The sequence below is a fragment of the Dipodomys merriami genome, unplaced genomic scaffold (genome assembly GCF_024711535.1).
Source record: "Dipodomys merriami isolate MVZ:Mamm:240054 unplaced genomic scaffold, mDipMer1.0.p SCAF_173, whole genome shotgun sequence".
Lineage (NCBI taxonomy): Eukaryota > Metazoa > Chordata > Mammalia > Rodentia > Heteromyidae > Dipodomys > Dipodomys merriami.
The window spans coordinates 62,670-90,500 of record NW_027203082.1 but is presented as its reverse complement, the minus strand read 5'-3'; the positions used below and the strand labels follow the sequence as shown (position 1 = coordinate 90,500).

Here is a 27,831-nt window from a genome sequence, read left to right as displayed (position 1 = left end):
ATAAAAAAAAGAGCTAGAGCTTGAGGCCCAGAGTTCAAGCAACAGAACAGCAAAAACAAAAATAAAAACAAAAACCACCAATAGAACAAGAATAGAGGTAAGAGACTGGAATACATTGTATACATGGTGGCACAAAAATGTCAAAATTAGGGGCTGGGAAGGTGGCTCAAGTGGTAGAGTGCTTGCCTCACATACACGAGGCCCTGGGTTCGATTCCTCAGCACCACATAAGCAGAAAAAGCCGGAAGTGGCGCTGTGACTCAAGTGGTAGAACGCTAGCCTTTCCTTTAGAAAAGTACAGAAAATCAAAAATAGCTATTCCAATCCTATGGAAACACAATGCCTTCATTCTCTCTCTCTCTTTTTTTTTTTCTTTTTAATTTTTGGGTCCCATTGTGGGGCCTAAACTCTGGGCCTGAACGCTGTCCCTCAGCTCTTCAGCACAAGGCTAGCGCTCTACCACTTGAGCCACGGCGCTACTTCCGGCTTTTTTCTTTTTTCTTATGTGGTGCTGAGGAATCGAACCCAGGGCCTCAGGCATGCAAGGTAAGAGCTCTACCACTGAGCCACCTTCCCAGCCCCGTTCATTCTCTCTTGATTATAATTCATGATTTGGATTTCCTTCATGTTCTAGGGGTGAAAATGGACACTATTTGCTTTCCTACCACGCTAAGACAGTGACATGATTACCGTGTTCATTAGTGTTGATTCAGAGTTTGCAACCAAAACGAAGACATCAGCATCTAGGCAAAATTTATCAATCCAGCTATCCAGCTCTGTAGTGACATCTGTGCCTGGACTAATCAAAGTGAGATAACAATTATATTAAAAACAATTGGGTTATAGATTAAAAAATATTTTCATATCATTTGGAGCCTAAAGTTTAGAGTTTAAATCAATTATTCATAATAATGCCTAGGAAATTTTTGACAAATCAAGTAACATGATCAATTCTTCAATCTTTTTAATCTTTATATTCTGAAAGACTGGAAAATAAGTACTGAAATAATAAAACTATCTAAGCTACTAGACAATAAAAAGGGGAGGTGCATTTAGCCGTAGGTGCTCAAGCCTGTAATCCTAACTACTCAGGAGACTGAGGTCAAGAAAACTGACATTCAAAGCCAGCTTAGGAAGAAAAGTCTTTGAGCCTCCATCCCAAATTACCAGATAAAAGCAGGGCAGGAAGGCATGGCTCAAGTGGCTGAGTAAACAAACTAGCAAATGTGAGGTCCTGAGTTCAATCCTCAGTACTGAAAAACAGAGAGAGTGCAAGCAACCATATCCAGTAAAGCACAGAGATTTAAATGTTTATATAATAAAAATAATGATGATAATGATAATTAAAACCTCTAGTAGCTATAAAAATACCATCCATACTATAAAAATGGCAAGGATTTGCCAATTATCAATCTTTACAGATGAGGCTGTAGATATAATCTGACTTGAAATAAAGTAAAATTGGCTAATATTGTATTTGTATTTCACAAATTATTTTCTCTCTCACCTGAATTATTCTGTTTGATCACCTGAAATACTCTTCTAGCTGAAAGGAATGCCCATCATCAAAAGCAAATAGTTTCCACAGAACACTGATATTTAATTGAAGAAAGCAAGAACATACTTAAATCTTGAAAATCATTACTTCTTTTAGTTAATGAAAAGGTTCAACTGATATGCATAAGCACATATAGTAAGTGATTTTAAAACTCATTAGAGGAACTGGAGGTAAGACTGCTTGCCCAGCATATACAAGCCATTGGTTTATCCCAAATACCACAAAATAAATTTTTTAAATGTACACTTCATAAAAGACAAATGACACATAGAAAAAAATCCCAAAAGCATTCTAACTCTTGAATAACAAAAAGCTATAGAAACTTCCTAGCAAAATTACTTTGGGCAACATCATCACTAAGTCATTACTGTTAAGGAGAAATACCTATTTAAAGTTATCTGTCCAAGTCTGAGGATATGGCTTAAGGAGAGTATTATATACCATGTGCCAAAATCCTGAGTTTAATCCCAGAACCACCAACAATCACAGTAGAGTTTCTAAATCCTATCTCAACTACAATTACTACTGTTACAAAATTTTACAAACTATCAAATTTTATTAAAGAAACTAAAGCAAGTGGTTATCTTCGAAAAAAAAATTCCTGTAAAAAAAATCAAACTATGCAACTATTAAAAACCAGATGTTCATTACAACCTCAAGTGAGAACAAAGCAGCAATTAAATGTCTTAAACTTTTTTATGCCATATACTGAAGTAAATATTCTATTAATTATGCTTAAGTCTAGAGAAAACAAATCCAAATATAAACTTACCTGTCTACCAAAACCAGGTCATCTCTCAGGAGGGCACATTTTGCTTTTGGCCAAAAGACATGTACAAGACAGCCAGCTTTCAAATCTTTGTCCATATGGAGAGCATGGGCCAGCTGATTAACTGTCTGAAAAACGAAGGAGAGAAAACAAAAAATATGCTTCTAATAAAAGTTGATAAAAAGGGAGCGAAGTACTAACAAGGAAGGGGAGAACAGGGTGAATATGGTCGAAATGTTTTTATGGGTTTTCTTTGCCAGTCCTGGGACTTAAACTCTGGACAGGGGAACTGGTCCCTGAGCTTCTTTTTTGCCCCAAAGCTAGAAGTCTACCACATGAGCCACAGTGCTACTTCTGATTTTTTAATTTATGTGGTACTGAGGAATCAAACCCAGGACTTCATGCATGCTAGGCAAGTACTCTACCACTAAACCACACTCCCCACCTTAAAATGTTTTGTTTTCAGTGAAATTTGTTGAAATTGTTTTAGAAAATGGAGAGAGAGAGAGAGAGAGAGAGACAGAGAGACAGAGAGAGCGAGCGCACTAGGAGACATTTATGTGTGTGTGTAAATTATACTGATGTTTTAAGTTATGCATATAGAGCAAATGTTAATATTTTTATAACATTTTATAAAATGTATATTATGTTGCTAATTATTAAATATTCTACCTTCACACTCTTCTTTTCATCTGATCCTTCTGTCATAAGATAGGCTTTATCTCCATCAGTTCCTTCAACACTCAGGAAGCAATTGGTTGTATGGCCAATTCCACTTGGTAGAACTTTATCCCATAACATTGCATTGATAACAGAGCTTTTTCCACTGCTTGTCCTGAAAAATACACAATATCATGAAAAATAAAGCAAATCAATTTAAAAAAATAACTTGTTCTTCCACTAGGTCTTATTGGCCAACATTTACAAAATTCCAATTTCATTAAAATTTCACCAAAAGGATTTTTTGGTTTTTACAACTAGAAAAAAATTACCAGACAACAAACCCTACTTTTCCCATAAAGATATCCTTAACTTTCTTGCCTCTTGTAACAATTTGAAATCACAGGTCAAAATTTTATACTATTCATAGGATAAAAGATGAAGTCCAACATCCCATCTTCTTTAATCTGGACTAGGTTGTGAATGCTTCAACAAGGTTAAGCATAAAAGGCAATCATGCTTACTAGATCACATGTATTTGGGAGTCTTGCCATTAAATAGAAGTTCACTTCCAATACATCTGCTGTGCTGTGATAAAGTCAAGCTAAATAATGATATCTGCCCAGATGCCTCCAGTTGACAGTCCTAATCTCCCAGCACCGCAGATGATATCAGCCCTTAATTGATAGGCCTCATCCTTCTTGGGGCTCCAAATACTATGAGACAAATATAAGGCATCTCCACTGGGCCTTATTCACAATATTCCTTACTCAAAATTCATGAGCACAATAAAACTGTTGCTTTTATTTTGCTAAGTTGGAAGTAATTTTTTTTTATTGTGAAAATACTGTACAGAGGAGTTACAATTACATGGGCAAGATAATGAGTACATTTCTTATCAAACATTGTAGCCTCCTCCTTTGTTTCCCCTTCCCATCCTTCCCCCGCCCCCCAGTAATTTGTTTTATAATTAGAATAATCGGAACAATTACAGTAACACTGAAAACTAACACCTCATACAACCCTACAGAGGCTTGCTTTCCAATCAATTCACCTAAACCCCAGAAGCTGTTCAGAACCTTTTGCTTCATTTCAAAAACATGTTATCTTTAGGGTATATGTCTCACCTCTTTCAGTTTAAGTCATACTTTTGTTTTTATTATGGTTTTACTTGTTACACACTGTACTTGTCTCAATAGGTTTTTAATGCCACTAAAATACAACTTACAGGGATATCTATGACAATTCTTAAATTTACTCCTGATCACTTCCTAAGGTTTTGCTACAGTGATCCTCAAGAGCAGTGGCTGGCTGGGAAGGGAAAAAGAGACAGTAACGGATAGAATGAGATTGACTGAAATGCATTCTAAATTACAAATATGTATGGGAATATAACAATGAAATTCTCCTCTGTACAACTAATGTAAACTAATGATAATAATTTTAATCAACAGCTAGGCACAGTGGTGCACATCTGTCATCCCAGCAATGAGGCTAGGATCAGAAGGACCACAGTTGTATACCAGCTGAGGCAAAAAAGTTCACAACAGCCTTATAATAGAAAACACTGAGCACAATGACACAGGCTGATCATCCCAGCTACAGTGGGATGCATAAGTGGTAGGAATTCAGTCCAGGCTAACCTGGACAAAACCTGAGACCCTATCTCAAAGATAACCAGAGCAAGCCAGTGGCTTACATCTGTAATACTAGCTACTCGGGAGGCTGAGATCTGAGGATTGTGGTTCAAAGTAGCCTGGGCAGGAAAGTCTGTGAGAGTCTTATCTCCATTAAACTACCAAAATAGCTGGAAGTGGAGCTGTGTCTCAAGAAGTAGAGTACTAGCCTTGAGCAAAAGAAACTCAGGGACAGCACCCAGGTCCAGAGTTCAAGCCCTAGAACAGCATCATGCACATGCACACATGCGCACACGCGCGCGCACACACACACACACACACACACAAAACACACACACACACACACACACACACACGCATGCACAGACGCGCACAGACACACACACGAAAAAAGAAAAAAAAAAAAACAGAGTAGAAAGGGCAGAAAGAAGCCAGGCACCAGGGGCTCATGCCTGTAATCTTAGTTACTCAGGAGGCTGAGGTCAGTGGATCAGGGTTCAAAGCCAGCCTGGGCAGACAAATCTGGAAGATTATTATCTCCTATTAACCAGCAAAAAGCCAAAAGTAAAAGTGTGGCTCAAGTGGTAAAGCTCAGGACCCCATATTCAAGCCCTAGTACTAGCACCAAAACAAACAAAAAAAGCCCTAGTACTTTTAATGGTCAGAAGCCCATTACTGTAGTACTAGCACCAAAACAAACAAAAAAAGCCCCAGTACTTTTAATGGTCAGAAGCCCATTACTGATGATTGTGAACCTCTAATCTTTTCTATTGCTCTCAAACTTACCACAGAACACTCCTGTGACCAGATATCTTCCATGAAATTTAGAATATCTCTCTAGAAATTCTACAGCACACACCAAATATGTGTCCTTTAATTCAATTTATAACATTCAAATCTCTACTACATAATGTCCCATCTACAAGTAAAGGATTTAATCCTCTAAGACCAGTTTCCAAGTCTAAGATAATGACTTGTGCTTCTAAGCCAGCAAATATAAAATTATAGTTCCCACAAATATTTTCCTTGGTTAGACAGGTCACAGAACTCAAAGAATAGAGCGCTCACCTTGAGCTGAGGGACAGTGCTCAGGCCTAGAGTTCAAGCCCCATGACCGACAAAAAAAAACAAAAAAACAAAAAAAAACAGAACTCAAAGAAACAAACTCTTTACTTATGTTATTAGAAGTATATTATAAAGGGTATAGATGAGTAGCCAGATGAGGAGATAGGGCACATTTTGGAGAAGGATAGAGATGAAGTATCCATGACCTCTCTCAGCATAAGCACTTCCATGCTCATCCATCGGGTTCAATAGTATCAACCCTTTAATCTTCTAATCACTTGGTTTTTCTGGTGACAGGTCTTAGCCTTAAACTATCTAGTGGCCCCCACCTGTCACTCAAAAATGCCAAGAGTCTTAGAAGATTAGAAGTTCTGTGGCAAAGAACACAAAGACCAAATATTTTAGCATACGACTCCTTCCTAATTTTGCTTTTACTACCCACATGGCATCTCTATTTTGTAAAAAATTCCTCTTACTCTCCACCATCTTGTTTTTGTTTTTCCTTTTCATTACATATTCTCCCCTTGTATTCTTTGGTTTCAATCACTAAAATAAGTCAATGATTTCTACGTTCTTAGAATTCTAGTTCCAATTTAAAATATCCAATTTTGAATATCTAAGTACCAGAGATGCACATCTAAATTATTCAAAACCAAACTCTACCTTTTTTCCTACATACTTACGTCAAAGAATGGCACTCAAGTAATTCATGACTATTTTCTCACCTTTCTGAAACTAATCACCAGGCTAGACTAACTACTCTTTTGCATTTCTTATCACCCCACTCTCCAAGCTCACAAGCTAGGACTTTAGAATTTTTTATCTAGATTACTATAACTATTACTATAACTGAGTCTTCTACTCTCATCCATTCTATTCTCATTATATCCAGTTATAATCCTCTTGTTTATTTTTCAAAATACTTAAAAATGAAACACTTACCAGGATATTTGAAGTCCTTAAAAAAATCTAGCTTGTTTTACTTCCCTCTTCTTGCCAATGTTCCTTAATGCCTTAAATTCTACTACATTTGGTTCTCCAAATGCATAATTTCTCACTTTCAATTTTATGTTTTTTTACAAGCAGTGGAATCCTGGATATTTTCACATCCAATACTAATATGATACTCCTCATATTATTATGAGGCTACATATTTTGATAGACCCATAAGCCTAGCTTAGCAAAACAGTATAATATAGTCTCAATTGTTTGCCTTTGGGGCAAGCTGTGGCTCTGTGCCCTTCACTGCCCATTATCTGAGAGAGTCTTTATTGCACACATAGCTATCCCATGCCCAGAAAAAGAAATAACTTGTTCCAACATCTGACAAGAAAAAGCTTATTTCTCAAAATTAACCTTAGAAGAAATGATGATTACCTGCCAAAAAATGCCACTTTCATGTGTCTCCGAGATAGAACTTCGCCGATGATAGAAAGCTTGTTTTTATAGCCCTGTATTTCTACCAGATCATCCTCAGTGGCTATTCGATCAAGTTCAGGATTCCTATATGTTGCTACAAAATAGAAATGGTATTAGAAAAAGAAGTACAAATGAGTATTAAGTTAATATGTTTTGTGAATATGTGAATATGTTTTGGCTTTGTTCTACATCAATACATTATTTAAAAAATAAAAGTGCTGGGCTGGGAAGGTGGCTCAGTGGTAGAGTGCTTGCCTCACATGCATGAGGCTGTGGGTTCAATTCCTCAGCACCACATAAATAGAAAAAGCCAGAAGTGGCACTGTGGCTTGAGTGGTAGAGTGCTAGCCTTGAGCTTAAAAGCTCAGGGACAGCACCCAGGCCCAGAGTTCAAGCCCCACAACCAACAAAAAATAAAAATAAAAAATTAAATAAAAATGCTAAATGTTCACATTATTTGAATATTTAGTAAAAGGTACATGCCACCTACTGCAATTAGTTGTAAGAATCCTGTCCAAAAGAATTTAAAAAATAAAGTACTAGGAATGTGGCTTAGTGGCAGAGTGCTTGCCTAGCATACATGAAAGCCCTGGGTTTACTTCCTCAGTGCCACATAAATAGAAAACATTGGAAGTGGCACTGTGACTCAAGTTGTACAGCAAAAGAAGCTCAGGGACAGTACCCAGGCCCTGAGCTCAAGCTCCAAGACTGGCAAAAAAAAAAAAAAGTCTCAAGAATAATAACCAGGCTTAGTGGCTAATGCCTGTAAGCCTATCTAATTAGGAGACAGAGATCTGGAAGATCAGGGTTTAAGGTAAGCCTGATCAAAAAACTATCATCCCATATCAAGCAACAAATAGGGTATGGTGGCAAGCTGCTGTGATCCTAGCTACATGGAGGCATAGGTAGGATGATCACTGTCAGAGATTAACCCCAGATAAAAACAATTAAACTCTATGACAAAGAATATAAAGCATCAAGGCCAGGTGTGATGGCTCACACCTGTAATCCTGGCTATCTGGAGGCTGAGATCTCAGGATTGCCATTCAACGCCAGCCCAGTCAGCAAAATCCATGAGACTCTATCTCCAATAAACCACCAGAAAACAGGAAGTAATGCTGTGGTTCAAGTGGTAGAGAACTCACCTTGAGCTGAAGAGCTCAGGGATAGTGCCCAAGCCCAGAGTTCAAGCCCCACGACTGACTGACAAAAATAAATAAATAAAGCACCAGAAAGAATGGGGATCTAGCTCCAGTAGTAGAGGACCTGCTCAGCAGGTATGAGGCCCAGAGTTCAAACTATAGTTTTCATGAAAAGAAAAAAACAAAAAACACTTAAGAATTTCAAAAATAGTTAAAAAATGTAAAGACGTAGGTGATAATGTATTTATTTGTCTAAATCTTCAGTTCAAGGTCAGCGCTCCACAGCTTGAGCCACAGTGCCACTTCGGGTTTTCTAGTGGTTTATTGAAGATAAGAGTCTCACGGAGTTTCCTGCCTGGGCTGGCTTTGAACCACGATCCTCAGATCTCAGCCTCCAGAGTAGCTAGGATTACAGGTGTGAGCCACTGGTGGCCAGCTTTGTCTAAGTCTTAAGAGTACAAATTACCCACCTGAAACAAAATCCACTTTTTTTTGGCTAGTCTTGGGGTTTGAACTCAGGGCCTGGTCACTGTCCCTGAGCTTCTTTTGCTCAAGGCTAGCTCTACCACTTGAGCCATAGTGCCACTTGTGGTTTTTTTCTGTATATGTGGTACTGAGGAATTGAACCAGGGCTTCATGCATGCTAGGCAAAAACTCTACCACTAAGTTACATTCTAGCCCCTAAAATACACTTCTGAGAAGAGAAATAAGAATCTAGTACCCTATTATTTTTCAACACAATTTTGAGCTAAGAAGGGGTGTCACATAGTAAAGAGTGAACAGCAACCCCTCAGAAATTAAGATGCAGTTCATCTAGGCAAGATCTTGCTACCTTATTACATCTTATTCCGCTTCTTACAGGTATGCAACAAAATAGTTCAACCAAGAAGACAAGACAGAGAGAAAAGTGAATTGCAGACTGTATACCTTTCTTCCCAGGATTAGAAGTAAATGTCCATCCTAGCTCTAATCTTTTCCGACACAGAAGGAGAAAGTTCAAAAAGCTATACAGCCCTTTAGTTTTGTTTTATTTCAGGAATAGATTAACATTTATATTCTTATCACTTCTTTTCAAAAGTAACAGACTAATTCAGCTACAGAAATAATCATAATTATAGACTGACAGGCCTACTTAAAACTATTCCAATTCTTACTTAATACTTCCTGTTAACTTTTCATTTGCATCAATATGTACAATTTAGTAAATGACAGAAACAAGATTTAAAAATTATCATGAAGCCAGGCACCAGTGGCTCAAGCCTGTAATCCTAGCTACTCAAGAAGCTTCAGATCTGAGGATCATGGTTCAAAGCCAGCCCAGGCAGGAAAGTCCATGATACTCTTATCTTCAATAAACCACTTAGAAAACCGTAAGTGGTGCTTTGGCTCAAGTGGTAGAGCTCTCACCTTGAGCTGAAGAGGGACAGTGCCCAGGAGAGTTCAAGCCCCAGAGCCAACCAAAAAGAAAAAAAATCACTGATTTTTATCATTTTATTCTTGCTATTCTATTTTCCTGAATATGTTTTGGCTGTTCTATGTTCCTGATTTATTTACTGTCTTTCTGCACCATTTTTCTGAGGTTCTAGAACAAGTGAAATAGTATTCAGATTCTAAAATTACAATTTCACTAGCTTCTAATATAACGTTCAAATATATATTTGTATATCTTTATATGAATATATAATATATATTACTTATGTTATTATATATCACTACATATATAATTATTATAGTATATATATGTTATATGCTCAGATAGGTGATTATATGTTATATAGTATATATAAGATATATATACATATAAGATATATATACATATATCTTATATATCTATAAAAAAATCTCAACAGTTATTTCCAAATTAATATATCTTGGTAAGACATTACTTAAAACACCTTATCCTTTCCTTACTGTAATCCCGCATCATCTGAGAGAAAAAGGTAAGTATGAGGTCATACCATAGTTGCTAAATTGGGGAAGATATGAGTAAATGGTAGGGCTGAGAGTGTGGCTTGGTGGTAGAGTGCTTACCTAGAATGCATGAAGCCTTGGGTTCAATTCCTCAGTACCACATACCCAGAAAAAGCCATAAGTAGCACTGTGGCTTAAGTGGTAGAGTGCTAGCCTTGAGCAAAAAGAAGCTCAGGGACAGTATCCAGGACCTGAGTTCAAGCCCCAGCACTGGCAAAAAAAAAAAAAAAAAAAAAAAAAGAGTAAATGGGGATAGACTAAATTTTTTAATCTGGGAACTTCCTAGCTATGTCATCTTGAACAAACTATTCAACTTTGCTATACCTTGGTTTTCTGATCTTTAAAAGGAGTATGATTATAAACTACCTAGTAAGGGTTAAAAGAAGTTATTAATATAGTAAAGTGCTTAGAGCAGTACCTTACACATAAATACTTAATTGCAGAAATGGGGTTCCTTCATTATGTGTATCCTTTATCATATATTGCAAAATGTGAGCTTAATACCTAAAGTTAAAATAATAAAGCATTTTATTCTATTTTCAACAGACATGAGATTTAAGAGGATCTAACCTTCAACAAAATATGATCCTTCAGTAACAAACTCCAGTAACTGGCCAAAGATTGCAGTAATTGCCTTCTTTGCCAGCACAAAATGCTTCAATGGTGAAGTCGTTTCTGCCATTCTGATACTAGGGGAAGAAAAAAAAGTTAGAAAAACAGTAATTAGCCTTCTCTGTGGCTCAGACAGGAGGGTCACTTGAGCCTTAAGAGTTTGAGGTAAGCCTGAGCACACTGTGAGACTGTCTCAAATACACACACACACACACACACACACACACACACACACACACACACACACACACACACACACACACACACACACACACCCCTCTCTCTCTGCACTAATTAAACATGCTCATTTTCTACACACACACACACACACACACACACACACACACACACACACACACACACACACACACACACACACACACACACACACACACACACACACACACACACACCCCTCTCTCTCTGCACTAATTAAACATGCTCATTTTCTACTTCTTATCTCCCCAACGGAGGAATTTAAACAAATAGGACATTTTTAGGTAACTGTTTTGGAAACAAATAGGACATTTTTAGGTAACTGTTTTGGGGAAAGTGTTTTAATCAGAAGTTAAAGACTGATTTTGGATACCATGTCACTAAAGTTGAAATCTATTGGACAAAATCTTTGGTTGCAATATTTACTTTTACTTTTCTTAGGTGAGGATGAAATTAAATGTGGCTAAACTGTAAGTAAATGACTCTTAATAACTTCTGGGAGGGTTGGGAAGGTGGCTCAGTGGTAGAGTGCTTGCCTTGCATGCGTGAAGCCCTGGGTTCGATTCCTCAGCACCATATAAGCAAAAAAAAAAAAAAAAAAAAAAAAACTCCTGGAAGTGGCAGCTGTGGCTTAAGTGGTAGAGCGCTAGCCTTGAGCTGAAGAGCTGAGGGACAGCGCCCAGGCCCAGAGTTCAGGCCCCACGACTGGACCCCCCCCACCCCCGCCCGCCAAAAAAAAAACCAACTTCTGGGAAGCAAAAATCAGAGTAACTTAATAAATAATGCTTCTCAATCTGATGCGTGGAAGTAGACAGGCAGAGAGAAAAAATAAAATTCCTGGATAACAGTGCAGTACTGAAGCTCAGAAAGAAGTAGCATTCAACGAAGGAGACAAGTATGAAAAATTTAGCTGTGCGCTGGTGGCCCCACCCACATCTATAATCCTAGCCACTCAGCAAGCTACTATACTTAGTAGCTAGGCCAGGCAGGAAAGTCCGTGAGATTCTTATCTCCAATTAACCAGCAAAAAAGCAAAAAACCGGATGTGGAAGAGCGCGGGGCCTGAGCAAAAAAGCTGATAAGTGCCCAGGCACAGAGTTCAAACCCCAGTAGTAACACACACACCACACACACACCCCGAAAACTTTGAAGGAATATATTTTTTCTTTTTATTTTCATGTTCTCCCCGGGGGCTTCTTTTACCGACACCAAGGAAAACTCCATCCGCGTCTACACATAAAGCAGGCGTGCCTGGATCATAGCCCCGTGGCCATCAAGAAGGATCCTTCTGTCTTGCTGTGTGGGAAAAGCAAGGTGGGGACAGAAACCCGGTTCCGCGGGTGTAAACACCTACCTCTGGGAGAGGCCAGACCAGATCCCGCCACCTGCCAGCGCGCGCTGGCCGCGACCCGGAACCCTGAGCCCAGCTCGGGCTCCGGCCTTGCGGGCCCGGCTGACCACCGGGTTCGCTGCTCCTTCGGAAGGACCGCGGCGGCGGCGGCGGCGCCTCGTCACAGAGCACACAACTCTCCACCCACTGTCCCTGTCCGTTCGAAGGTCACCCACAGCGTCGCAAACTAACCAGTTGTCGAAGCAGCTCGCACTCACATGGTCCCAGCAGTGACCAGTCACCCAGCAACCGCAGCCCAACCAAAGAACGCAGACCGCCTCATCTCTGAGAAGTCAGACCTGGAAAGGGAAAAGAGGAGAGGCGGCAGGAGCGGCCGGAGGGCAGCTACTTCCGGTTCATGGGCCAACCCTATTCTGTTGGATTTCTTAGTCGGAAATACGTCATACCCAGGCTCCATTTTTCTTATGGGCAGAAGGCAACGTTGTTGTGGGCAGAGGCAGTGGGTAGAATGGTGGTTTGTCCAGTCCTCCCAACAACTTTGCCCTTCAAAGTTTCCTAGATGTACCGAGTCTAGAAATGGCTGTCTTAGAGAGAACTAAAAGAATGTGGAGACAAGGTGGGTTTTGAGATGCTGACTAGAGAGGATTTTTGTTTGCCAGACCAATATAAAAAAGGAAAAATGTCACCCCCGCTTTCAATATATTTGATGTCAGTACAACTTATAGAGGAGATGGGGAAAAACAAGTCATTTAAGGATTCAGGTGGACCTGTTGCAACAATGGGAAGTACAAATTGTCATGTCAAAAAGGAGCTTTACAATGTCGGTGGGGGGGAAGGATTGGGTGGGGGGGAGGGGGGAGGCTGGGAAGGGAGGTGAAGGGTAAACAAAGGAGGAGGCTGCAATGCTTGGTAAGAAATGTATGCATTATCTTGCCCATGTAATTGTAACCCCTCTGTACAGTATGTTCACAAATAAAATAAAATTAAAAATTAAAAAAGGAGACATGTCAACCTGGCACCTGTGGCATACATCTGTAAAACTAGCGTCTCAGGAAGCTGAAATTTGAGAATCACGGTTTGAAAATAGCCCAAGCTGATATATCTGTGAGGCTAACCAATAACTATCCATTTAACCATTAAAGAGCCAGAAGTAGTGCTCGCTTCGGCAGCACATATACTAAAATTGGAACGATACAGAGAAGATTAGCATGGCCCCTGCGCAAGGATGACACGCAAATTCGTGAAGTGTTCCATATTTTTTAAATAGAAAAGCATAGAAAATTACTGAAGGCACGATAGAAAAAAACATTTGTACGTTTTTAGACTCAAAGTTTGATAAAAAAAAAAATAAAAAATAAAAGAACCTTTTCACATTGTGATAGTTGTGTATAGATTGGCCAGGTTTCTTCCATCTGTTTTATACCAAAATGGAATTGATAAACCATTTTCTACAAAAAAAAAAAAAAAAGAGCCAGAAGTAGAAATATGGCTCAAGTTGTAGAGCGCCAGCCTTGAGAGAATAGAAAAGCAAAGCAAGGGTTTGAGACCCTGAGCAGAAGAGCAAAGCAAGAGTTCAAGTTCCAGTACCAGCACAACAGAGAGAGACAGAGAGAGAGAGAGAGAGAGAGAGAGAGAGAGAGAGAGAGAGAGAGAGAGAGAGAGCATTTCAAACTTCAGTACTTCTCTATTCTTGAATGGTGTCCTGCATGGTGGGGGGGGGGGGAGGAGAGGGAGAGATTTGAGGTGAAATAGGAGAGTGTATGTGTACGTTTGAGGTGATTTGAATTTGATATGTCCTTGGCTAGTGCTTGTTACATTTGTTAGGAATTCTTGTGAACCTGCAGATTGTGATTACCATGATATTTCTTGTGCTCATATACCATACCTTAGTCAGTTTTAGATTAATCATATGTTTATGTGTATGTGATGTACATAATGTATTATTTTAAGCCTATCAGCCACATATGAGAAAAAAATGTGACATTTATCCTTTTGAGCCTGGATTACTTTGCTTTACATAATGGTTTCCAGATCCATGTTTCCCTATAAATGACATAATTTTATTCTTCTTTATGTCTGAGTAATATTCCATTGTAAGTTTATACTCCTTCTATAGAGACCTTTTAGGTCATTCAGGACCCAGGATCCACAGGCCCAGCTCCTGCTATTTTCATCAACACAGAAGAAGGGCAAAAACTCCTGACTTAGGCCTATGCCTAAGTATCCAAAGACTAACTTCAAGTTCTCATTCTTAAAAGAAATAGGCATCTCTGTGTTGGGCATTGGTGCCTAGCTACTCAGGAGGCTGAAGTCTGATGATCAAGGTTCAAAGCCAGCCCAAGTAAGAGAGTTTGTGAGACCCTTATCTCCAATTAACCACCAAAAACCTGCAAGTGGAGTTGTGGCTCAAAAGTATAGATCTAGTCTTGAGCAAAAAAGCTCAGCAACAGCACCCAGGCTCTGAGTTCAAGCCCCAAGACCCTCTTCCTCTCCTCCCTCCCTCCCTCTCTCCCTCCCTCCCTCCCTCCTTCCCCCCCCCTCTCTCTCTCTCACACACACACACACACACACACACACACAGGAGAAGCCCTTTAGGGAGGAAAGATAGCTAGCCATGTGTGATGGGGAAATGCAAAGAGAACTAAAACAGAGGGTGGGATTATAAGGTCTCTGAAAGAAAACATTGTAATTAAACTTTCCAGCCAGTTTTTGTGGCTCCCCAAGGTCAAATGTCACTAGATGTGTGTGTGTGTGTGTGTGTGTGTGTGTGTGTGTGTGTGTGTGTGTGTGTGTTTCTGTGTGTGTCTATGTGTCTACTGGTTCTGGGACTCAAACTCAGGGCCTAGATGCTGCTTGTGAGCTTTTTTATAATTTTTGCCAGTCCTGTGGCTTGCATCTGGGCCTGGGCACTGTCCCTGAGTTCCTTTTGCTCAAGGCAAGCTATACCATTTGAGCCACAGTGCCATTTCCAGATTTTTCTGTGATGTGGAATCAAACCTAGGACTTCATGCATGCTAGGCAAGCATTTTACCACTAAGCCACATCCCAGTCTCATGAGCTTTGTTTGTTCAAGGTTAGCACTCTAACACTTAAACCTCCACTTATGGGTAGTTAATTGGAGATAAGAATCTTACAGATATTTCTTCACTGGCTGGCTTCAAACCTGAAATCACTGATTTCAGTCCCATGAGTAGCTAAGATTACATAGGTGTGAGCCACCAGCACCTGGTTTAAAAACAACAACAAAACTACACCCACCTAAGAATTAATGATAGGTTTCATTCCAGCTTTAGGTGAATCAACAAATCGTTCTGAAACAATAGATCTTTAACTTACCTGTAGTTCTAGTAAACTATAGTTTAAAATTACTTTCAGAAATACAAGCTGAGGCACTTGTGGTTCATGACTGTAATTACTAAATAGGCTGAGAAGTGAGAATCATTAGTCCAAGCCTCGGCAAACAAATCTGAGAGATTCATATCTTTAATTAACAGTTAAGAATATGGAAACAGATGTGGTTCAAGTGGTAGAGTGAAAGAGCTAAAAAGACAAGGCCAGGACCTGAGTTCAAACTACAGTACTCTGTATTGGCAGGAAAAAAAGAAGAAAGGAAGGAAGGAGGGAAGGAGGGAGGGAAGGGAAGGGAAGGAAGGAAGGAAGGAAGGAAAGATGGAAGGAAGGAAGGAAGGAAGGAAGGAAGGAAAGGGAGGGAGAGAAAGCTCAGTAAACCTTCTCTGAAGGAAAACTACCAAACTCATTCTGTGAGTTAAGTATTATCTTTTGTGTGTGTATGCTCCTACTGTGGCTTGAACTCAAAGCCTAAGTCCTGTCTCTTAGCTTTTGTGCTCAAGGTTGGTACTCTACCACTTGAACTACAGCTTTATTTCTGGTTTTTAGTGGTTAGTAGGAGATAAAACTCTCATAGAAATTCCTGTCCAGGTTGGCTTCAAACAGATTTTTAGATATCAGCCTAGCTATGGTTACAGGTATGAGACATTGGTTCCTGGCTCACAATATCTTAATATCCAAATCAGATAAGGACATGTTTAAAAAAAAGAAAGAAAATTGTGGATCAGTTTTCCTGATACAAATAGCTGCAAAAATCCTCAACAAAACTCAAAACACACATTAATGTGTTCATCAGCACATTAAAAAAAGATAATATAGCCAGGTGCTGGTGGCTCACCCCTGTAATCCTAACTACTCAAGAGTCTGAGATCTGACGATGGTTCAAAGCCACCCTGGGCAGAAAAGTCTATGAGATTTTTATCTCTAACAAACAACTCAGAAAAAGCTGGAAGTGGTGCTGTGGCTCAAATGGTAGAGTGCTAGCCTTGGGCACACAGAGGCTCAGGGACAGCACCCAGGCCCTGAGTTCAAGCCCCAGGACTTACAAGAAAAACAAAAAACAAAAAGATAATACACTGTGATCAAGCTAATTTTATTCCAGAGACATACAAAGTAATAAAGTAATATAATGCATAAACAGAATAAAGGACAAAAATTAAACAATCATCTCTATTTATATAGAAAAAGAGTTGACAAAATTTAACATCCATTCATGATAGACAAAAATTAAAAACTATGAAGAAACTAGGAATAGAAGAAATATACCTCAACATAGTAAAGACAGAATATGATAAACATATAACCAATATCATTCTAAGTGGAGGTATACTGAAATCATTTCCACCAAAGTTAGCAGTGAGACAAGGGAGTCCACACTTCCTGCTCTCATTAAATATAGTGCTTGAATTCTTAGTCAGAGCCTAAGGCAAGAGAAAGACAGAAACATACAAATAGGAAATGAAGAAGTCAAATATATCCCTATTTTCAGATGACATGATCCTATAGGGATCCAAAATTAAAATAAAAAGTAGTTTTTCTGCAAAAAATGAACAGACAGAAATAAATCATAAAAATAATCCCATCATAATACCCTTAAAAATCAAATACCTAGGAATAAACCTAAGGAAGTGAGAGAGATCTACAGATATCACTGAAGAAAGAAACTGAAGGAGTCCTAGAAGATGGAAAGACCTGTGATCATGGATTGGAAGAATTAGTATTGTGAAAAAGCTATTATTAAAATAGCTATTATTGTATTATTTAATACAATTCTTGTCAAAAGTCCAGTGTAATTCTTCACAGAAAAACAATCCTAAAATTTCATTGGATGCACACCAGTCCTTGAATATCCAATGGGATTTTGAACAAAATGTTTTGAACAATGTTAGATTTATCACAAAATTTTAAACAGAAAGCAGAGCCCCAGTTACTCATGCATGAAATCCTAGTTACTCAGGAGACTGAGTTCAAGGATTATGGTTCAGAGTTAGCTCAGGAAGGAAGATCCATGAGACTCTTATCTCCAATTAATCACAAAAAAAAAAAAAAAGATGGAAGTGGATCTGTGGCTCAGGTGGTTAAATGCTAACCTTGAAGAGAAAAAGCTCAAGTATAGTGCTGAGGCCCTGAGTTCAAGCCCCAGGACCAGCACACACACACACACACACACACACACACACACACACACACACACACACGCATGCATGCGAGCACACGCATACATGTACACACACACAATGATGTTAGGGAATTTTTTTTCTATGCTACACCTAAATTTAAACTGGGATCCCAATCTCAAATTTCACTTGTTTATGTATCTACTACCCAATATTCCTTATGCATTTCCAATGTATTACTACTTAACATTTTCCTGTAAGCCAGGAGCCAGTGGGTCTCATGTATAATCCTAACTACTCAGAAGTCTGAGGTCTAAGGATCCTGGGTTGAAGCTAGCTCAGATAGAAAAGTCTGTGAGGCTTTTTATCTACAATTAACTAGTAAAGAGCTAGAAGTAAAGCTGTGGCTCATGCAACAAATATCAGTCTTAAGTGAAAAGTGAAAAGCAAAGGAAGAGGGGCCAGATTCTCAGCTCAAACTCTAGTGCTGGCACACACACACACACACACACACACACACACACACACACACACACACACACACACACACACACACACAGTGTCTTTAAATCAGTCTTTTTCTGTGTCTCTCTGTCTCTCTCAATCTTTGCACTGGGGATTGAATTCAGAGTGCTGTACTTGCTACCACTTGAGCCTTGCCTCCAGCTACTTTTTGTGTTGAGTTTTTTTTGTGTGTGTGTGCCTGTCCTAGGGCATCAACTCAGAACTTGAGCTCTGTCCCTGAGCTTCTTTTCACTCAAGGCTAGTGCTCCACCATGAGAGCCACAGAGCCACTTCCAGCTTTTTCTGAGTAGCTTATTGGAGATAAGAGTCTTAGAGACTTTCCTATCTGGGCTGGCTTTGTACCACGATCCTCAGATCTCAACTTCCTAAGTAGTTAGGATTATAGGCATAAGCCACCAGTGACTGGCTATTATTATTATTATTATTATTATTATTATTATTATTATTATTGTTATTATCATTATTACTATTATTATGCCAGTCCTGGAGCTTGAACTCAGGGCCTGGGCACTGTCCCTGAGCTGCTTTTGCTCAAGGTTAACACTCTACCACTTGAGCCACAGCTTTTTTTGTTTATGTAGTACTGAGGAATTGAACCCAGGACTTCATGCATGCTAGGTAAACAATCTACCACTAAGACACATTCCCAGCCCATGTGTTAATTTTTTTTGAGATAGGGTCTTAGACCAAAGAAGACTACAATACTCCTATTTGTGCTTTCCTTGTTGCTGAGGATGATAGGTGTACAACCACTTGATCCAGCCATTGTGCTTCCTCCATAGCTAAGATAACAGGTGTGCTGACACTTTGCCTAGCCAGCAGTTTGGGATGGATTTTCATGAGTTTTTATGCCAGGCTGGCCTTCAACTACATCTTCCGATTCTCTGTCTTCCAAGTAGCTAGAGTAGCTTGAGCCACTGTATCTGTCTTATTTTCTTTAAATGTAATTTTGTCCTAAAATATTAATGAGTCAAAGATTTGGTGTAATAAATGTTCTAACATCTTAGTTACAGCCATGAAAATTAAAACTATAGATCATGTACAGTTATTTCAATATATTATATATTTTATAAGCCTGGACTAGATTTGAGGCCCTCCTAGACCTAATATTCTGTCATTTTAGAATAATTTCTTCTGATTCAGCATTTCAGTTGCTTATTACCCAACACTGAAATTTAACTATATCTATATCTATATCTATCTATCTATCTATCGAGAGAGAGAGAGAGAGAGAGAGAGGAGCAGCAACAGAAGAACTTAACTATATTATCTATGCCATGTTGTCATGCTTTTTAGTAGCCAAAATACATATATTGAGCTGTACAATTTAATATAGAGAATTGCTACTCATTATATATAAAATGTTTACAGGGTATACAAGAAAGTGCTGTTAAACATGTCAGGAGGGGCTAGGAATGTAGTTTAGTGGTAGAGTGCTTGCCTAGAATGCATCAAACAGAAAAGGCCAGAAGTGGCACTGTGGCTCAAGTGGTAGAGTGCTGGCCTTGAGCAAAAGAAGCTCAGGGACAGTACCCAGGCCCTGAATTCAAGCCCAAAGACTGGCAAAAGCAAAAACAAAAACAAAGCCCCACCAAACAACCCCTAAAAACTGAATATGGCAGGAAAGGAATTTGGATACTAGAAAAAAAGGAATCAAAGGAAACAAATCTACTGTGCCTTCGTTTAGGCTGCTATCTACAACAAAGACTAGGAGCCAGGAAGTTAAAGTTTGGGGTGCCAGCATAATTGAGTTCTGGTTAAAGCTTTCTTGCAGGTTGAAGATCTTGACTTCTTGTATTCACATAAGGAAAAAAAAAAGTGTGAGATCTATCTTTTATAAAGTACTGATACTATTCATGAAGGTGCTATCTTCATAACCAAATTACCTCTTAAGGACCATCTTCATCTCTTAGTATTATCACATGGGGCGTTATTTCAACAAAAGAATTTTAGGGAGGGGCTGGGAAGGTGGCTCAGTGGTAGAGTGCTTGCCTTGCATGCCTGAGGCCCTGGGTTCAATTCCTCAGCACCACATAAGCAGAAAAAGCCAGAAGTAGAGCTGTGGCTCAAGTGGTACAGCGCTTGCCTTGAGCTGAAGAGCTGAGAGACAGTGCCCAGGCCCAGAGTTCAAGCCCCATGACCTACAAAAAAATAATAATATTTTAGGGAGAAGTCTGCTGCAACTATACTGTTAGTGGAAAAGACTGCATTAAAAAAAAACTTTCTGAAAACCCAAATAGGATGAGGAGGAGTTGCAAAGATGATAAAAATCATCCATAGAACATAGTTAGTTATTCAACACCAATGAATAATGCCCATAATCCTAGCTATTCAGGAGATTAAGACCTGAAAGTCAGCCCAGGCAGGGAAGTCCATTGAGATTCTTGTCTCCAATTCACCACCATAAAAGCTGAAAGTGAGCCAAGTGCCAGTGGCTCAAGACTAAAATCCTAGCTACTCAGGAGGCTGAAATATGAGGATTGCAGTTCAAAGCCAGCCTGGGCTCCAATTAACCACCAGAAAACCAGAAGTAGTGCTGTGGCTCAGAGTGGTAGAGTGGTAGCTGAGAGAGTGAGTGGGGAGGGAGGGAGGGAGGGAGGAGGAGGGAGGGGGGGAGGAAAAGGGGGGAGGAGGGGGGAGGAAAAGGGGGGGAGGAGGAGGGGGAGGAGAGGGGGAGGAGGAGGAGAAGGAGGGAGAGAGACAGAGACAGAGAGAGAGGGAGAGGGAGAGGAGAGGAGAGGAGAGGAGAGAGGGGAGGGGAGGGGAGAGGAAAGGAGAGAGGGGAGGGGAGTGGAGGGGAGGGGAGGGGAGAGGAGAGGAGAGGAGAGGAGAGGAGAGGAGAGGAGAGGGGAGGGGAGGGGAGGGGAGGGGAGGGGAGGGGAGGCGAGGCTTAGGGACAGTGCTTAGGCCCAGAGTTCAAGCCTCATATTTGGGGGAAAAAAACAAAACTGGAAGTGGAGCTATGACTCACATAGTAGAGTAGTAGAACACTAGCCTTGAGCAAAAAAGCTAATGGACAGTGCCCCCAAGACTAGCATACACACACACACACACAAAAGAGTTTATATAATACAATTTTCTATTTACCAATGTGAGAAAACAATTTCATTTGATAAGGAAGAATTATTTTTCACAAATTTATTTGGGTTCAGAGTTACCAGTATAGCATCAAGTTTAATAATGAGAATGAATGTAATAAGGAAGTGATTGTTTTAATATGGAAAATCTTTTTTTTTAAAGAATATTATTGTTCAGGGCTGGGAATGTGGCTTACTGGTGGGGTAGAGTGCTTGCCTAGCATGCATGAAGCCCTGGGTTCCATTCCTCAATACCACATAAACAGAAAAGGCCAGAAGTGGTGCTCTGGCTCAAGTGGTAGAGTGCTAGCCTTGATCACAGAGAGGCTCAGGGACGTTGCCCAGGCCCTAAGTTCAAGCCCCAGGATTGGCAAAAAAAAAAAAAAGAATATTATTGCTCAAATCACTACTTTTAAGTAATTGCAAACACCTGATAGGTTCCCTCTCCCTATTACCTCTTTCTTCCTTTTTCTTTCTCTTTCTTCCTTTCTTTTTCTTTCTTTCTTTCTTTCTTTCTTTCTTTCTTTCTTTCTTTCTTTCTTTCTTTCTTTCTTTTTTTCTTTCTTTCTTTCTCTTTTTCTTTCTCTTTCCCTTCCTTCCTTCTTTCCTTCCTTTTTCTTTCCTTCTTTTTTCTTTCTCTTTCTTTCTGTCCTCTTCCCTCTTCCCTCCCTCCTTCCTGCCTTCCTTCCTTCTCTCTCACTCCCTCTATCCCCCCTCTCTCCCTTCCTTCCTCTCTTTCTTCCTCTTTCTTTCTTTCTTTCTCTTTCTTTTTTCTTCCTTCCTTCCTTCAATCCTTCCTTCTTTCCTTCCTTCCTCCCTCCCTTCCTTCCTTCCATCCTTCCTTCCTTCCTTCCTTCCTTCCTTCCTTCCTTCCTTCCTTCCTTCCTTTCTTTCTTTCCTTCTTTCTTCCCATTAGAGAAAAGTCTTAAATTATATAACTGAAACCATAAGGGAAATTAGGCCAATATATGCATATAACTTGAGCAAATATCCACAGTTTATCATGATATTTAAGTACTTCAAGTCTGACATACTGTTAATTGTCCTCCTTAAAAATGAGGGGTGACAGCACAAGACAACATACACCCAAGATGCATTGCAAGCCACTTTTCAAAAGCTCTTCTCTCCATTTTAATTAAGCATACATTAGTTTTACAAGGCTGGGGTGTTCATTGTGATATTTCCACATATGTGTACAATATATCCATATCAATCTCATTATCTCTATCATTCTCTCCCCTTCTGAAAGCCCCCTCCCCCTTCCATTTCAACAGGTTTCACTATTCTTTTTTCATAAATGATTTCATATTTATAATATTTATAAACAAACTATTTCATATTTATCCTCATTTACCCACCTTGGTAAGCCAATTCTCTTGTGCTAGTGCTATCCCAGCCAACAACTCTTCTTTACTTTTCTGTTGTTCATATTTTTTTGTGTTAATTGAACCATATGTATTATATTTCATTATATGTATATAACACATACATATATATGCACCACGTTGTTCACTATGGTGCATATATATGTATCATATACATATATATGCATATATGTGCATATTTTTTGTAGAATAACTATTGCTTTCTCTCATCTCCCTATTGATAAACAACTGTACTTGAAATTTCCTTGCTTCATACATAGTTGCACTATATTTCAAATTATTCACTCTTTCTTTCCTTTTTCTTCATCCCTCTAAATAGTTCCATAATTGGATAATATTCTCTCCCTCTCCTGCTCCCTCTCCTTCCCTCCTCCTCCTTACATACTTATATACATATCAATGAATATGTGCCACGCCACATATGTATATCTTTTAGGTTTAGCTTCCATATATAAAAGAAAATACATGTCTTTTTCTCGAGTTGGAACTGGGATTTGTGCTCAGTGCTTTGTGTTGTTTCTCAGCTTTGTTGCTTACAGTCTTCTAGTTAATTAGAGATGGAGTCTCACAGAATAAAATGTTATTTTCTAGATCTTAGCTTCCTGAGTAGCTATAATTATAGGCATGAGCCACTAGCATCTTGGCTAATTTGATTTTTTGAACTTGGCTTATCTTGTTCAAGATGATGTTCTCCAATCACATTCTTTTTTTCTTCAAATGGCTGTGTATAGACATAGCATTCTTCAAATGCTATGTCTATACCGCATCTTCTATGTTTATTCTTCTGTGGTTGGGCACTTTCACAGGGCTTTTTGCTGATGTGCATGAAGTAGAGTCAGCTGCTGGAGTCCTCTCTGCCTCTTACTGCCCCATTCAGTGTGGAGTAAAAGTACTTCCCATAAATGTGTTTTTGTTGTTGTTGTTGGTGTTTCTGCATTTGGGTTTTTTGTTGTTTTTTTGTCTTTTGGGGAAATGGAGAGAGGAAGGGTGAACAAAGGTGGTCATGATACTCAGATACACTGTTTGGAAAATGAACTATGCATCTTGTGGGCAGGGATGGGAGGGAAAAACTTGGGGAAAGCAAAAGAAGCAGTGGCATTGTGCCAAAAGAAATGTACTCATTACCTAACTTATAAAAAGATAACTCCTCTGTGTAACATATTAATAAAAATAAAATTATATTTAAAAATGGCAAAGTAAGTATGCTATAGTGATTTGAACAACTCCTCCTGAATTCTATAGTAGGAGCAAGAGTTGGTTCTTATGGTAGCCAAGTGATGAGCATGATGGACTCATTAAACCGGTTCAGTTATGGTAGCCCAACCAGTCATCAACTGAGTGATGGCTATAGAGGCAATTATGGTGACCAAAGCAGCATGAGTGGAAATAGCCAAGTTTTACAAGAAAACACCAGTGATTTTTTCAACCAAATATTGCCAAGGAGTGGTAAGCAACAGCTACTACAGTGGTCGAAGCTGGGCATGAATGGAAGGGAGGAATGTCTATCATGTCCAGTATGAGTGCTAGACGGAGAATGTAATCAATCCTCATCACTGACTCTTCTCAACTATTTTTTTTTCAAGAAAACCAACAAAACTTCAGTTTAACAGGTTTTGCAGTCCAGAAATGATTTGTACTTACTCTGTTGATGGAAATGGGCTATTATAAAGATTTGAGGTTCAGGAATTGTGTGTGTGTGTGTGTGTGTGTGTGTGTGTGTGTGTGTGTCTGTCTGTCTGTCTGTCTGTCTGTCTGTCTGTCTGTCCGTCCCAGTTCTGGGGCTTGAACTCAGACCCTAGGCTTTTTGGTTCAAGGCTAGTATTCTAACACTTGTGCCACAACCCCACTTACAACTTTTTGGTGGTTAACTGGAGGTAAGAGTCTCATGCACTTTCCTGCCTGAGCTGGCTTTCAACTTTTTGTTGTTTTTGTTGCTGGTGGTGGTCTTGGGGCTTGAACTATGGGCTTGGGCGCTGTCCCTGTGCTCTCTAGCTCAAGGTGAATGCTCTACCATTTGAGCCACAGTGCCACTTCTGATCTTCTGGTGGTTAATTGGAGATGAGAGTCTTATGGACTTTCCTGCCCAGACTGGCTTTGAACCATGATCCTCAGATCTCAGCCTCCTGGCTAGCTAGGATTACAAGTATGAGCCACTAGAGCCTGGCTGAACTGTAATTCTTATATCTTGTCGTCCTGAGTAGTTAAGATTACAAATATGAGCCACTGAGATTCAGCATTTTTGAACACAGAAGTCATCTAGGAAGTAATAGCAAAGTTGAGCAAAATGTTCAACAATTTTCAGCTTTTCTTAAATTAGTCATATTGTGGGATATACTTAAGCAGTAAGTGTATTTAGATTAAAGCTGATGACTTGTGTTAAATGTTACTCTTATTCTATGTTACCTTGAACACTGTTTGCATGCATATTGAAAGACATGCTTTTTTGTAAAACTCAATATAGAGCTGTGTCTACAATTAAGAGTGAAACATTTGCAAAAAAAAACATGAAAACAAAAACAAGCAAAAGAAGTGCTTTCTATAGGGAAGCAATGCAGAAACTTTCAGCTTATAGGATCATTTAAAATCAGTTTTCTGTAAAAGAGAGAGAGAGAGAGACAGACAGACAGACATTCAGATAGACAGACATCACTGCTTGAGAAATGCAGTTCTTTGAGCTTCTTGTTGAGTTAAATAGCTCAAGGCTATTTTCTTGCATTACATGGCCTTTGCAATAAATGTTCATTAACAGGATTGCCATTTAACTTGTCCACCTCAGGAAAAATTTAATCTAACTACTTGTGAAACTAAGCAGATTTAAGTATTTTCTGAAATGCGTATCTACTCAGTCTTCCCAAATATGGTTTGAATGCATAGCAGAACTAATGATGGGACATTAATATTTCCTAGCCAGGTGATTCTTTTACTTAATAGTTGTGAAAAGCCTTTCCACTGGCAATGTACACAGGCTCCTCTGTAGTAAATGCCACACAAATTTCACAAGAGCCAAGTTTAAATGATATCATTACTTCATAGTATATTGTCCCAAATTATTCCAGAGTCTCCACAAGGTCTGCTTCTATCCCAGAGTCACAGAGCCCTTAAACATAGAAGTAGAAACTTCATGGTGATTTCCATCAAACAGTGAAGTTGGGAGAAAAGTTAGTTGGACTGCCACTACTCATCCTGAGGTATCACTTTCTTGTGGTTCTTGAGACCAGTAGTAAGTAGTCCATTTCTCCCTCCTCCTCCTTACTTATTGTGCCAGTACTGGGGCTTGAACTCAGGGCCTGGAAGCTGTTTCTTAGCTTTTTTGCTCACGGCTGGCATTCCCCATATCTCCATATCTCCACTTTCTGGCTTTTTGCTGGTTAAATGGACTTAACAGCCTTATGGACTTTTTCTAGCTGCCTAGCAATTCTCAGGTCTCAGGCTTTGGAGTATCTAGGATTATAGGCTAGTACCTGTCCCCTCTTCTTTCTTGAGGTACTTTGCCTAGCTTTCTTACTTATCTTCCTTCACTAATGTGGCAGCAGTTGAAGGGACCTGGTAGAAGGTGGAAGGCATGGTATGGCATGGGAGCTTCAGATGCCAAGGCTATATATGCCTTGGGCTGGTAGCCCAGGAAAGGAGAATGGCTGAAAGTTGCCTTGGAGAATATAGCTCCCTAGAGGCTGCTCTTCTTTTTGACCAAGCCAACATTCAGCTGCTTTCTCCTGTATCTTTTTCCATAGGCTCTTACAGCGTTATGTAAATCCATATATTCAGTGCCATTAAATGCTTTCTTGAAAAAGTGATACCTGCAGCATCAGAAGTCAGAAAGGAAGAGGGAGTAAGAGAGTGATGGAGATGGGTACTGATTGGAATATATTACATACAAGGATGAAAATGTCATAATGAAATTCTCCCTTGAATAGCTAATGTATACTGATAAAATTTGCAAATAAAAGCAGCTTAGTTAAAAAAATCAAAAACAAACTTAATCTAGATCCTTATATATCACCCTGCACCAGAATCAACTCCAAATGGATCAAAGACCTTGAACTCAAAGCAGACACTCTGAAAACATTATAGGATGGAATAGGAGAAACCCTAGGTCTCCTTGGCTCAGGCCGAAATTTTCTGAATAGAGACCCGGAAACACAACAAATCAAAGAAAGGTTGGACAAATGGGATTGCATAAAGTTGCAGAGCTTCTGCAGGGCAAATGACATAGGTAACAAGATCAATAGAAAGCCCACGGATTGGGAGAAGATCTTTACTAGCCATACAACGGACAAGGGTCTCATATCTAAAATATACTTGGAACTCAAAAAATTAAACCACCCAACAACAAATCCTCAAAGAAACAACTGCCCAATAAATAAGTGGGCGAAAGAGAAACTTCTCTGAAGAAGAAAGAAGGATGGCCAATAGACACATGAAGAAATGTTCAACATCCCTAGCCATAAAAGAAATGCAAATCAAAACAACATTGAGATATCACCTCACTCCAGTTAGAACGGCAAAAATCAAGAACTCTAACAACAACAGATGCTGGAGGGGATGTGGACAGAAAGGAACTTTACTTCATTGTTGGTGAGAATGTAAACCTGTTCAACCACTTTGGAAAGCAGTATGGAGGTTCCTCAAAAGACTTCACATAGAACTCCCCTATGACCCAGCAATCCCACTTTTGGGCATTTACCCAAATGTTTACAAACAAGACCACACTAAAGCTACCAGCACAACTATGTTTATTGCAGCATTATTTACCATAGCTAAGATATGGAACCAACCCAGATGCCCCTCAGTAGATGAATGGATCAAGAAAATGTGTTATATATACACAATGGAATTCTATGCCTCCATCAGAAAGAATGACATTGCCCCATTTGTTAGGAAATGGAAAAACTTGGAAAAAATTATATTAAGTGAAGTAAGCCAGGCCCAAAGAAACATAGGTCCCATGGTTTCCCTTATTTGTAATATCTAGTATATGT

At 39.4% G+C, this 27,831-nt stretch overlaps 1 protein-coding gene and 1 non-coding gene across 5 annotated transcripts in view; one reads left to right on the top strand and one right to left on the bottom strand.

Moving 5' to 3' along the window:
* Window positions 1–12,771, bottom strand: part of Mfn1 (mitofusin 1) — a 60,014-nt gene extending 47,243 nt beyond the window's left edge. The window contains exons 1-7 of one of the 4 annotated variants that reach the window (XM_070025833.1): window positions 12,632–12,771; window positions 12,253–12,345; window positions 10,792–10,910; window positions 7,067–7,202; window positions 3,000–3,162; window positions 2,331–2,455; window positions 691–799 (exon numbers count right to left, since the gene is read on the bottom strand). In XM_070025833.1, the coding sequence (XP_069881934.1) occupies window positions 691–799; window positions 2,331–2,455; window positions 3,000–3,162; window positions 7,067–7,202; window positions 10,792–10,910; window positions 12,253–12,287 (687 nt within the window). In that variant the 5' untranslated portion in view covers window positions 12,288–12,345; window positions 12,632–12,771. Of the gene's footprint in view, window positions 1–690; window positions 800–2,330; window positions 2,456–2,999; window positions 3,163–7,066; window positions 7,203–10,791; window positions 10,911–12,252; window positions 12,346–12,403; window positions 12,607–12,631 lie in introns of those variants that run through there. The other 3 variants (XM_070025834.1, XM_070025836.1, XM_070025835.1) reach the window with 3 other exon arrangements.
* Window positions 12,772–13,553: 782 nt separating this feature from the next.
* Window positions 13,554–13,660, top strand: LOC138829509 (U6 spliceosomal RNA). Its single transcript, XR_011372637.1, has one exon. It is a non-coding gene; the product is annotated as a U6 spliceosomal RNA (small nuclear RNA).
* Window positions 13,661–27,831: the final 14,171 nt, after the last annotated feature.